The sequence below is a fragment of the Tympanuchus pallidicinctus genome, unplaced genomic scaffold (genome assembly GCF_026119805.1).
Source record: "Tympanuchus pallidicinctus isolate F22 unplaced genomic scaffold, pur_lepc_1.0 scaffold3, whole genome shotgun sequence".
In the NCBI taxonomy this organism is placed as follows: domain Eukaryota; kingdom Metazoa; phylum Chordata; class Aves; order Galliformes; family Phasianidae; genus Tympanuchus; species Tympanuchus pallidicinctus.
The window spans coordinates 10,924,303-10,937,945 of NW_026294747.1; the positions used below are offsets into that span (position 1 = coordinate 10,924,303).

Here is a 13,643-nt window from a genome sequence, read left to right on the forward strand (position 1 = left end):
TCTGGGTGCATGACTGAAGGAAAGAAAATGAACATCTCCTGCAACCTGCAAAGCAGAGCTGCACTCAGTCCTTCCCTTTCACTGCCAGAGCAGCACAGGAATTAGCACTCAACGCCTGCAGTGGTTCAGGAGGCTGTGGGCTGCACTCCTCACCCAATTAGGGCTCCATTCTCTTCTACCCCTCACAACAAAGCCTCTGGAGAAGGAATGCAGTTTCACTGAACCACAAAAACACGTGGTCAAAGGCTCCTTTGTATTTCAGTCTGTGAATCTGAGCAACAGACAGAGCATGTCATAAGCAGCTCAGCTGGGAAGCCAAGGACTCACATTCCTAAATGCTCCATCTCGAGGTCCTGGAGTCGACACTAAGCCACAGAAATACCAACTGCTCCTCTGCATTTTGTTCTACATATCAAGTTCCAGAAGCATTAAACACTTCCACTATTCTCTCTTGAACTCACATCCACTGAGGGAACTGAGAGCAAAAGCTGCTGTAGGTCAGCAGGTCACTCTGTGGGGTCAGCTGGACTCCCAGCACCCCATCTGGCAGGAGAAGGAGCCACTGTTTAGATGGAGTTACTTGGGGTACCTTAATCACCAGGCACTCAGGGACTACGAATGTGTCAGACAAACACACATCTATGAGACAGAAGGGTCAGTGTTGCAGTAGTTGTATTTAGGACAGCGCCCTGAATAACCGTTCCAGAATAAAACAGATTTAATCAAATGGTAAGAAATATTTCTAGAAATTATGAATCTTTGGTGTAGGGGGAACGTGATTCAAATTCCAATGAAGAAAGTGGAAAATTCAGGAGCTTCCATGGGATTTACTCTTAGATGTGGTAACAGCACAAACAATGTGGGATGTCAAACTGCACAGATGCTGGTAAGAGCAGGAGAGACAGAGGCAAGAGGAGGCAGTTATGTTAATAGTTTAATCTGTACATAGACCATTTTCCAAACTGTTACATTTAAATTAATGTTTTCTTGCAAAATATTCATTTACGCTCTCAAAACTTTTTTATAAAGGCAAAAATAAATCATTGTTTTGGCAAAAAGGTTTTGAAGTTGATACTGGCAGTATTGAGGTAAAATAGATAACATTAGCTAAATATATATTTTAAAGAACATTTCCGACTACAGTGTTAAGATAATATGATTTGACTCAAAGTCTGAAACTTGAAGTTCAATCAGTTTCCAGGGCTTTGTATCTATTACTTGAATATGGCATATAAACAAGTTAGTAGTATCACAAAATACTGCAAATTATTTCTCAGCTGTTCTTTATCTAGAGCTGAACTCAACTACCTAATATTGGGCAATTTCTGCATCTCTTGCACTCAGTATTTTATTTTATTTTTTCCAGGTAAAGCACTTGTAGCCATTCATTTCATATTCTTTTCTCCTTTCGTAGCCACCTCACCTTCGCCATGTAAGTAGAATGCTGAATTTCAAAGTTTGGCAAAGTAAAGCATGAGGTGAACTTACATGTAAAATTAGCAGGTGCCACATTCCATCAGTTTTACTGTTTCCAGCATAAACACTAGTCAATACGTCATATTGTACTTTTTATTGAATAGGTATTCTGAAGAAAAAATATATATTTACTAGTAAAATGACACATCCTATTTTTCTTATTGCTTACGTGACATACTTTAATTTAAAAGTTTCCTTCTTCCATATCTCAACTTTCAAAAAATATATATACTTTGTTAGCTGGTTGTCACTACTGTCAGGAGCAATGTAGCATGCTGTGTATCAATACCAGCAAGCTAATCATACGCAATCAAAAAAGGAAACTGGAGTTCAAAATTGGTTTTTGTAATGGCTTTCATGGAAAATTTCAGCTACGCTGAGATTTAGGAAATCAAACTACAAGTTCCTTGCAATGTATTATTCCATGGGCAAAAGAGTGGGTGATTAACTCTGCTAAGGTACTCAGCCCAAAACACCCTTACAGCAAACCTCTCAAGTGGGGTTAGCTCTACCCATACCCTACAAACATGTTTCTAGGATTGTTCAACTTGCATTTTTTTCCATAAAACTTTACATTGTGCTTCTGAGCCTGAGGGGGAAGTAACAGCATCTCGTAACAACTATGCAAGTAGTTCCTCTTCAAATGAATTCAGCCCTTAATTTAAACAAATTCCAAAATACATTCTGTTCTAAAAATACATTGTCAGTATTTTACAGAGTTTATTAAAAGTGCCATTCATTCACATAAAAAGTCTGAACTAAACTGAAGTCAAAACAGGATGTTAAGCAATTCTCTCCATTTTCATAGAAAATCCCCCATTATTCTCTGAACATATTTTCCAAAAGAAAGAACCTGTGATCAGCCAGTGAATGCCTTCACAGAGTGCTTGTAATCAATCTCCTCTTTCTTCCACGTGGCGCCACTGGGGTGGGATTGCCTTCGACTCTTACATCATTGCTCACTTACTGCTTTGGCTGGTGTGAAGTAAAATAAAACATGGTTAAATATGAAAGCGAATGCACTGATGCCAAGCAGCAAGCACTTTCAGGAAATGTATGTTTGGATTAAAGCGTCCTGAAGATAGACAGAAAGAAGAAAATTAGTACTGACACGTTAAGCAAACCATTGTCACGTGATGTCACTGAGCTCACGCTCAAAACGTTGGGTCCCCTGCATATTGCTGGTTATTGCAATTATTTTCTTGGTCATTTTTCAAACACACACACACACACACACACACACACGTATATTTATACAGACATATGATAAATGTGAAGTCTGCCTGGAATCAGGTTGAGTTTGAAAGGGACCTCTGGTTGGAAGCTCACCTGGTCCATGCTCAAACCTGACAATATCCTAGCAGGGTCAACTGTTACTCAGTCATAGCAGAGACAGTTAGAATCTGGTTCTCAGAAAGATAAACAGAACCAGAAACACAAATAGCTATTTCCACCAAGTTCTGTAGAACTGCTCTGAATGTCTCTGCACGTCCTCTCTCGCTCTACTTCTCTCATTTACTGCAGCATTTCTGAAGACAGGTCAGTGCCTCATTGGGCCTTTCTGGAACATGCTCATTTTTATTTAGTTTGTATTTGTTGCAGAGGAACTTGATTCAGATTGGTGAAACTGAAAACAAAGGTATCTAAAGATTAACACTATTTAAGGCATTCATTCAATCCACCTGCTTTACTGCTTCATCTCCGTTTTAAGTTCTTATTCAGAATTAGTTAACAAATTAGTCCAAAGGAAATCAGGAACATGAAAACACTTCTGAAGGAAACTACAGATACACAAGTGCTATAACTACAGCACATCCAGCAGTTAGCCATTATAATATTGACAGGTTCTTCTATTTCAAATAGAAAAATCACTGCAAATACTACCAAGAAGAGATGGTAAGTATTTCTTTATATAACTTTATAAGAACAACAAAATTATCTTAACACTTGAAATGTCAAAATTACCAAGTCAGAGACAAAAATTAACACTTCTGTTAACCCAATCCAGCAAAGAAAAAAAACCAAAAACCCACAAAGACACAAAGCAGTCACAGTATTGCAGAATTAGTTATATAGGGCCAAATTTTCAGCTCATCTCAAACAAGACATGAGTTTTGGCCTGTGTACTTTTAGATATCAGCCCATAAACTATCCTCCACCCCCCCCCCACCCCCCTCCGTATACACAACATTGGTTGCACTTTCAATTCACTTGTGCAGCAAGTGTACACGTACAGGTCACATGTAGGTAAAACTGCCTTCAGAGCTCAGCTGCAGCCACAGCTGCATGCAACACTTGCCATAGGAGTACAAACGTGGCTGAAAATCTGGCCCCCCGCTACCAAGAGTGTAGACACCTCTTTCCTTCACCACAGCGAGGACATGGAAGTTCCTCATCTGGAAAGCTACAGCAGTTATTTGAAGACTATTAGCTGTGTTAGCTCATTAGAAGCAATATTTATTATACAAGAATGAAAGTTTTCTGAGAAATGGATGCATGCGTTGATTTGGATCTGATTTAGGTGGTAAAAATTCAGCAAGCCACAGCGAAGATACAATGGTAAATCAGACATGTCAAGAGCAGTTAGTTCTTACTTTTAAGGTGTTTAAACAAATGTGTAGTGAAATCCATTGCTTAAGGGAGAGTGAGGTGGCTGTGGTACAGAAGGTGAGGGTGCTTTGGGTGGATAGGTCAACTGCTGAGCTAGAAGGGATCACATACAGGAATTAGGCTGCACAATCAAACATTCACATTAAAACAGAGCCACCTCAATTTTCTAACACATGAATAAGGAACCTGATTAGTAATGCAGTGAGGTGTTACACTATTGTAGTTACATGGAACACAAACAACATTTCTAATTGCTTTAGAATTGAATTTCTATTAGTCACAGTAAATTACGCAAACGAACATTCTTCTTCTGATGAGAAGTTGGACAATTACCTTATGACTGGAACGTACTAAGGAACACACAACACTCGTGCACCCTAATCAAATCCTGCCTTTAAAATCAGATCTGGAAGGGCACCGCTGTTTAATAATTTGGTTTTGAGATTTTTCTGAGGTTGTACAGGTTCTCAGCTTTCCATTGGTTACAGATAAAAAGCAGAAATTAAGAAAATCACAAACAAAAATATTTTACAGATATATGTAACTTTTTATGTAATGCAGTGCACAATAAATCAATTCTCAGAGCTCAGCTTGAAACTTCAAAATAAAAAATAAAATAGAATAAAAATATTCTTGTCTATAAAGCAGAGTAATTTAAAGACAGTAACTCTGAAACAGTCTTAAATTCTGCTTTTTCATTTTAGAAGGCTAAAGGTTTCCAAAAAAACACAATTCAGGAACTAAATTCATAAAATGTGCACATCTTACTTTAATCTTTCAGATTCTTGGCAGGATTTCTATTTAGGAGGTGGATTTCCTACTAGCTCAGAGGAACTCTACAATGCTACGTGACAGACATTAGACAAATGCACAATCTATACTGAAAGTGAAGTGCATTATCACAGCATCCTAACGTTTGTTATCTGCTTCACAGAAGAAAAATGTAAGGAGTTAAGCCTGAGTCTCTTTCAAAGCAAATCTTGATACAAAATCTGGACACGTAGGTTTGGATTTTCAGCTACAGTTTGCTTCATTGGCAAAAAGCAACTTCAAAAAATATATATTTTAAATTCAAAGAACAAAATGTGAAGGAATATGTAAAATTGGAATAAATTAGAATGTGCAATCAGCTGTGCGAAGCATCACATTATTTTCATTTTAAATCACTTTAGATTATCATAAAATGCCCCATAATCCGAAATCCTGAATTCTTTTTATGGATTGCACACCACCAGTCAAAATTAAACTACTCTGGCTGCTTCATTGCTTTTTTAAGAATTTCCAAAATTTGGAATAATTTCAAGCAAGAGTGTTAGCTTTCCCCAGAAGAAGCTAGAACTCATATGGCAAAATGCTGTGTTGGTTCATACCTCCTGAAACACCTAAGACCCACTCCGTAACCAAAACATGAAAGTCAGTGGTACAGTACCAAGGACCTCATTATTAGAACTGTGACCAGAATGCCTGTGGAGAAGACTGAGGATCTGAAAAGCTATTTCTGAAATGCTTCCAGGACCTTACAATTCTGTTTATTTCTGTTGTCTACCCTCCCCAGTGAACCACTTTTATTCCTTCAAGTCAGTTAAATCACCCATTGAAACTCTCCTTCATCTCAAGATTCCTAACTTGAAAACGTATCCCTTCCCCTGAAAACTGCATTCCCCTTACGTTCAGTTGCCACTGAATCTGTGAGTGTACAGCCATATCCAATCCACAGTCTGTTATTACAGATGCACGTTACGTATCTGGATACTAGAATAATCTGTCTTTACTGGGAAAGTCTTGAGGGCTTTTGTGGCAAGTGTCATCCATTTAAACTGACAGCTTCAGATGAGAAATGGGCACACTTTTCTCCATCATAGTTAAGACTCCATTATTTCTATTCTCCATTGGAACAGTGAGCAGTGCCAGTTATAAATGGCTGCCCAGGTACTGGCTAGAATAACTGCTGCATCTATTACCGTGCCATACAAATCTGTTGACACTTTTTATTTATTTCAACCATAAAGCAATCGAGAGTGAAATTATCATCTTAACTAACATATTGCAACAGGTCTAGTAATCTCCAGACATCAAGCAGAGTTCATGCGTGCTTGTCTTGCTCTGGTCCCTAATCTTGATCACCAAACAGAAATATACCAATACCAATTTTAAGACTTTTAGCCTGCTGTCTCAAGCTGCAAGTGGTTCTACTGTACTTTGAATCACAGAAACCAGTGCATTTCTCTTTTAAATATATATATATATATATATATATATATATATATATATTAAGAAGGGTGTGTATATATAAATCCTTTTTTTTTTTAAATAAGGGACCAATTTACTTTTTAAAAATGAGTACAGAAATAGCTCATTTCATGTAATTATAGGGAATTCATTGGAACTATTACTTTTTTAGTGCTATTAGTGGAGTGAGTTTTCAAGTTCCAAACTTTCTGATCACAGCATATTCTCCCACTGAATGTCAAATGCTCAGCATAAACCTTAACTTCTCTTCATGTTATCTATAGACAGCACTCTGCTATTGTGAATATGAATGTTTTGAATATGAATTGCTAAAAAGTTCTCTTCGGCCAGGAGTTCAGCAAAAACCACACACAACTTTATGAGCAGATAGCTGCTTATATAAGAAACAGCTGTTAGTTGGTAAATAACTAAGTATTACCTGCTACCTCCTTGCTCCTCTGAGAGGCTTCAGAAGCCAAAGCGTATGATATGGTAATGATGCGTTCCTGCTCTTGGAGCTGTGAATCTAAATCAACTGAGTTGTGCTTGTCCTGGGCAACAGTAGGCTGTAGATTGTGCATACTAGCAGGAAAGTGCAAAACAACATTAACATTTACAAACATAAAGAAGAGCCCACTGTGCAGAAAAGAAAAAGCTTCAATTCATACAGTAGTGTTTGGATCTCATATGGCAAGCTCCGTATTCAGCTGAATTCCTTTGAAGCAGTGTTAGATATTGTATTTAACTATTGCAAACAAAGACAAGTAATTGCAGCCATTAACATATCAGTCACAATTTCTGCTTAGCCTTAAGTACACCTGAAAGTCCTTTGTAGCAAACAAGTTATTTACAGGAAAGCACTATAAAAATGTTATTTCTTTGTATCTGTTCATAACCTTTCTTGTTACTGTCCAGAGGAAGTGATGGTCCTCATGTTCAGACTCATTTACATTCTTTCTAGGAGACTACAGGTACTTGAGGTAACCACATTCATGAAAATGCATGTTTCAGCTGCCTCTACGTTAGCCTGAAGTAGCCAAATTTTATCCTGCTTTTGGCTGGATCTGCACCTTTGCCTCTCCCCCCTCTCACCTACAGATTGTGTAGTAACAACTTGCTACTATTTTAAGGTGCTCCAAACAAGAAAATGGACATATGCAAAATCTGTCATAATTAGAATCTCTGACGCTTGGCTTTAAAAAGGAACTTTAAGTATGCTAAGTACAATACATACATTCTGTGTGCATTTTCCCTGCTCACGTAATTAAATTGTACAGGAAATAGACTGTTGCATGAAGTTAGATTCCAGTGTTTAACACCAACCTCTGTGTAAGATCAAAAAATAACCGACCTTGATTTAGTAAGAATATTCTTTATCTTCTCTGCTTTACGCTGCCTTGCTGCCAGTTCTTCTGTAGAAAGAGGTTCTTCTGGCTCCAATTCAACATAACGTTCTGGAATTGCAACCTTCTCAGGTTTTGACAACTGTGGAACAAAAACAAGCATCAAGTTTTATCAGCCCAGACTTAAACACTTTGAGATTTAATCTTCTTAACACAAGAATATAGTAAAAACAATAAAGCACAGGTTTGCACTGTCAATACATGTAACCTGCTTCTAAACACTCCCTCTGGAAGTGAGCTGATGCCCTTTTAACAGTGTCTTTTTCCCTTCTTTTAGAAGATAAATCAAACAAATATTAAAGAGGATTACGGAAGAAATTTGAATCAATAGGGAGCCTTTCTTCAGCTCAGCTTTAGAGCCCAAAGTAGGACACTGCTTGTAGCTGTTGCAATAGGAAGAAGAAACGATATACAAGAGTGATGAAGCAACCAGAAATTGTAAATGAACATTGGAAGGTATTTATGTCACTCCAGGATTTCCTGTAAGTGAGAGGAGGTATCGCCTCAAGTTTTAATTTAGGTACCACTCTTCTGCATAATCTTTCTCCGTGAGCAGCAGAAAAAAAACCCACCACCAATTTATAAACACTTTTGGAAATTCCTGGACTGCAGAATCTGAAACGTTAGGTGTTCAAAAGTTGTCCAGGGAACTGACCCACAAATACACCAAGACAGTGCAGTTAACAACACATTCAATGCACAATTATGTAGGTTGAAAATTTTAATTATTAAAATTGATTGCAAAAAAGCTAGCAATGATTTTTGTGTCAGGATCAGTTTCCTCGCAGAAAGATTTTCTTTCACAGAAGATATCTGAACCACCTAATGAACATACGTGAACATAGTTTACAAATGGACACTGAAAGCCAAAGCATAGACTGCTGTTGAAAAGCACAAATAGCAAACATGAATAAATAAAAGTGAGAGAAAGAGAACTTTTCTCCTGCAGCTGGATCCAGCTTTGCCTTCAGTGATGAAGATCAGCAATAATAGGCAACGCACAAACTGCCAATGCACTCCATAAGTAATTGTCATTCATAACCTAAAACCGAGATCATAACCTCAAGTTTTTACAGTCCCTTTCAAAAAAAAACCCCTAGGTCAATGCTTTCTGAAAATAAGGATTTTTTGTTGCATTTCCTTACCTGCAACGCCAGCTCCCCCACAGAGCAACGTGTATATTTATAGTACAGCTAGCTGAGAATAGCTCACCCTGCCACTTCCAAAACAAGAGTTTTCACACAAACAGAGGATTTATCAGCCATAAAAAGTATAGCCTTATGAGGTACAGAACTGGCCAGGTGAAGAGGATGGATAAATGAAAAGGAAAAAGACAACTTGAGGAACTGGAGAAAGAAGCTTTAAACCCAGACCTTCAGACTGTTTCAGTCACATTGAGATATGACAGAAATGTCTACATGCACAGATGTTTCTTGCTAGTTTGGACTAGCAAGTGATTCAAGAAGCCCTGGAGGTCTCAAAGAAAACATGCGCTGGCTCACGTCTGAAATCTAACACACCCAGATTCTTCCCCACCATACAGCTTTCCAGCCACTCTGCCCCAAGCCTATAGTGATGCATGGGTGGGGTTGTTGTGACCAAAGTGCAGGACCCGGCACTGGGCCTTGTGAAGCTCATACAATTTTGTCCTCAGCTCAGCAATCAATCTGTCCAATCAATCTGAAGGCTGGGCCTTCCTACCCTAAGGTAGATCTGCACTTCCCCCAGTTCGGTGTCTGCAAACTTACCAAAGGCACACTCCATCCCCTCATCCAGATTATCAATAAAGATATTAAACAGGGATGGCCTGTTCAGTCCAAGTGCTTCCTACTCTCAAAGTCTTCCTACTGTTAACAATTTCATCGACTTCCCCTGCACTGTGGCATTTCATGCAGCACATACCTCTGCCTTCCACTAGCTATACTCCTCCCTTTCCACTAGATGGCTCAATCGCATTTCAAACAAATACTGCGCTCAGATACCAGAGCTGGAAGCAAATCTCACCCAAATCTCACCCCGGGAACAAGAAGTCACACGAAAAGCCAGCAGAACCTTTTCTGTCATATCAAAACCAAGAGCAAGGTAGCTCTGTGGAACTAGCTTTTACCTCTTAGCACTTTCTTATTTTAAATACTCTTTATGTTGTCATCTTATTTTTTTCTAATTCTCATATAACATTGCCTAACTACCTCTTTTCCCCATGAAGCCTATGTATTTCACAAGGTAGAGCCAACCTTTCCATTTTTTCTCCCCACAAACCTTATAGACATCTCAAGAGCCAGGCCAAAAGTATGCTTTCATTTCAATACCCAGAAGACTCCTTTCAGTTTGAACTTCCAGCTCACTTTTGAAATAAAAGGTGAAAATGAACTACATAAAACTTAAGGTCAATATCAGGGGGAATACATAGGAAGCAAAATTATGAGTGTTACCTCTCTGCTGATGTCTAAATCGTAGTCTTGAGGCTCCAGGTCTGTCTCTGTCACCGCTACTGCTACTGGCTGAACTTTTAACCATTCATTTTCATCCTTGTCTTCTCCACGAATTGCCCTCTCAAGTAGCTGCAAATCAAATTCTTGCTCTCGCTTCCACTGGTAACAGATACAAAACAATTAATAGCGTTCAACCACACTGACAAATTCAACTTTCAGCAATGTACATAACTGTGTCTGCAAAGGCTATTTTGCTGAGAGAATCCACAGAGCAAACTGTTCAACTGATAGAAAAAGAGAAAATGCTGCTGTATTTCTTGCAATTCCTGGCTGGGAGATATAGCAACGCTGAATGGATTTCAGAGTACTGTTTAATTTTATACACAGTGTGCAGCTGTATTAAACTCTATCACATATATTAACCACAATGTTACAAATGCTGATGAACGTGGCACCAGCACAAACATCCACAGAAGTACAGATGTCCGTACAAGCAAGTCTGCAGAGTGCTAGCCTTGTCCTAGGCACTCTAACCAGGCAGTGCTGTGCCACTGCAAATCAGTACACAGAAAGGACATTAATACTGCAGGCTGAGAATCACTGCCTGTTAACTCTACATGTCTTCCTAGAAAAAGACTTAGTGATTGAGGTTGGTATTTTTAGTACTAGCTTTAACTTGTCTGAAATTCAAACAGTAACTTTAATAACTTCTAAGCTACTTTACACTCTATTAACCCAGCTACCTGCAAAAATTAAAAATCTTACACATTCTCCTTACAAGATAAATATTTAGCAATAACATAATCAGAGCATAGTTAAATTAAACAGCATAATTTTAAGAGTCCCCACATTATTGCTTAGCAGCCCCTTCACAGCTACATACAATACAGCTCCATAGAAACTCAAGCTTGAGAGCCCTAACAATGCTTTTGCTCATAAATATCAAAAAACGAGGCTCTGTTGCAGCATCGCCCCATCCAGCAGATATCAGCGACTTTACCGTACGGACTTGAAACATATTAAAAGCAGTGGGGAAGAAAAGGGACAAGAACAATAAGATGACCTCCTGAGTAGGAGAGCATGCCATTATGTTTAATAAAAGTGTCTAATATTTCTATTACATCTCTGGCTTGTTTTGGTTGAAGTTTGAACTCTATATGAAGCCCTTAGCCTCCAGGATGCTACTTGCATTATTAAATCTACTTGAAACCTATTCATGCACAAGCTCTCGATATTCACTCAAAAGACACATGTCCTCCATGTATATTTAGGAAGTTAATATACCTAAGAAGGCAATTTCATCTCAAAAATTAAGATTTCTTTTTCGGAATTCAAAGGAGGAAAAATGTTTTATCGTTCTCACACTCCAAACTTGTTATTCTACTCATATTCGAACCAGGCCTGATTGACATAGTATACTTCAAATACACAGAATCATCTTCAAATTATGTTATGTAGGTAAGAAAAACATCAAACCATTATTACAAAGCAGAATTTTTATTGGCTTTGATGTTGCATTTTTACATTAAAAAGGCATTTTATATAACAAATGAGCCCATGTGCTGTGATCCATACTTCAAATGCCATTCTACACTTGCGAGCTGACTGATTAAAAATTCGAGTTACACATACAATGCATGTTTTAAGCAAATGTTACATACTGAGCAGCATTTCAATTATACATTTAACTGTTTGCCATTTTGGCTGCTAAATAATTGCAATGCTGTAAGTAATTGTGCTATTGAACATGCTTTTTGCGTTTTGAAGCCCTGTAGGTACAAGAGATGATCTCTGCAAAATACTGCTAGGGCTGAAAGACTCAATTTTAATTCTTTACAGCAAGAAAAAGACCAAGATGGCACCCAATCTATAGATAAAGTACTTGTCACAAATGTTAATAAGGAGTGTCACAAAAATGTTTAAATTCAACTTGTGTATGTTATGCCAGACTCCGGAAACATCAGAAGCTCAGTTTTAGTTCCTCTAATTAAAATATGAAAATAATGGTTCTACTGTAGTTCCATATTTCCCAAGTATTACATACTACCTTTAGTAAGTTCGTGATTGCAAAACAGAAGGCAAAATAGATGGATGTCTCCGAGTTGTGCACTCATAATTACTGGGAAAGTAAATATAAAGAACTGGCTGTAAAATAGTGTTACTGAGCGGTGGGAATGAAAGGCTGAATATTATAAGGGGTGGTTTAAATGCCAGCAACTGACACACATGTACTAAATGCAATTAAGCCTGGTAAAAATTGAGTAGTCCAGTTAGAAATTTTAAAATAACTACAAAATTCTGCAAATTAAAAACAAAACAAGCAAACAAAAAGAGGCATTAGGTATGATGAGTGACGAATCTAAAAGCAAGAGATCTTGTGCAATGAATTAGGTAAAACAAGGTGATCGTTCTAAAGCTCTAGTGGACCAAATGAAAAATAAATTAAAAGGCTACAGCGTAAGTGCAATTACAGTACAATCTTGGTTTAGCACCAAGTGAGCAACTGGGTAGCTTCACCAATTGGAATTGCTTTGGTTAGTATCCAAAACGTATCATTACAAACTTCGATTCTGTACAGCATTTAATCTCAGAACACAACAAAAAATCTTTTCTTCAGCAGCTTAGATTTGAGCCTTATTAGAATATTCTACATGTTGAGCTTTAAAGGAGGACTTGCTGCAACTGAAACAAATTTGATCTTAAGTTTCTAATGAGTATGATTAGGTTTCAAAACGTATTATCCATTTCTCCTTAAAAACAGAAACAAAAAAGAAAAACCAACCACACAACCTGCTTGGCCTAATATTAGCACAGCTCTCTTGCAGCCTAATTTGTGAATTTAAAAGAAGAATAACCATGGTAAGAACATTCTAAAAGGCCCATTCCATTATGAAGCAGTTTGAAAATTCTAAAAGTTTCTCACACTTTCTAAATACAATTCTAGTAAAAAACAATCACATCTCTGAATTCGCTCTAACAGAGTCTCACCTCCATCCACTCAGCACACTGACCTCTGACCAACTTACCTGCCAAATCTGCTACATATACTGTAACTACTAGTAAAAAAAAACAACCGTCTGTTAGCTGCACTGTCTCAACTCATTTTATACTGCATAACACTAATTTAATTATACTAGAAGCATCACACACACTCAAGTGAAAGTGCTTGCCAGGAAAAAAAAAATAAATCCAAAGGTATTTCTAGTTTAGTCCTTTTAAGGCATATCTAACATACTGAGCCTATGTCTGCAGAAATGGGCCTGATGAAAGACCGAGATGAAACAGACTGCCTTTCTCCTTGGCTAAGGGTTCTCTTGCGTTCACGAACTAATGCCTTCTGATGTCGTTTCATTCTTTCTAGTTGTTCCTCTGCACTCATCTTGCCTCTTTGGTGGTCTCCAGAGTATAAACGTTCCAAGGCACTCTTTGGTCTCTCCTGAAGAAGTTATAAGGCACACAAAAAAATGTGTTGGAATTAATAAGTTTATAAGGA

At 37.9% G+C, this 13,643-nt stretch overlaps 1 protein-coding gene across 6 annotated transcripts in view; it reads right to left on the reverse strand.

Moving 5' to 3' along the window:
* Window positions 1–916: 916 nt before the first annotated feature.
* PLEKHA7 (pleckstrin homology domain containing A7) overlaps window positions 917–13,643 on the reverse strand; it is a 139,847-nt gene continuing 127,120 nt past the window's right edge. For all 6 annotated transcript variants that reach the window (XM_052694731.1, XM_052694730.1, XM_052694733.1 and 3 more), the window contains 6 exons: window positions 13,386–13,586; window positions 10,151–10,309; window positions 7,667–7,800; window positions 6,755–6,897; window positions 4,071–4,179; window positions 917–2,451 (listed from right to left, as the gene is read on the reverse strand). In XM_052694731.1, the coding sequence (XP_052550691.1) occupies window positions 4,082–4,179; window positions 6,755–6,897; window positions 7,667–7,800; window positions 10,151–10,309; window positions 13,386–13,586 (735 nt within the window). In that variant the 3' untranslated portion in view covers window positions 917–2,451; window positions 4,071–4,081. The remainder of the gene's footprint in view (window positions 2,452–4,070; window positions 4,180–6,754; window positions 6,898–7,666; window positions 7,801–10,150; window positions 10,310–13,385; window positions 13,587–13,643) is intronic.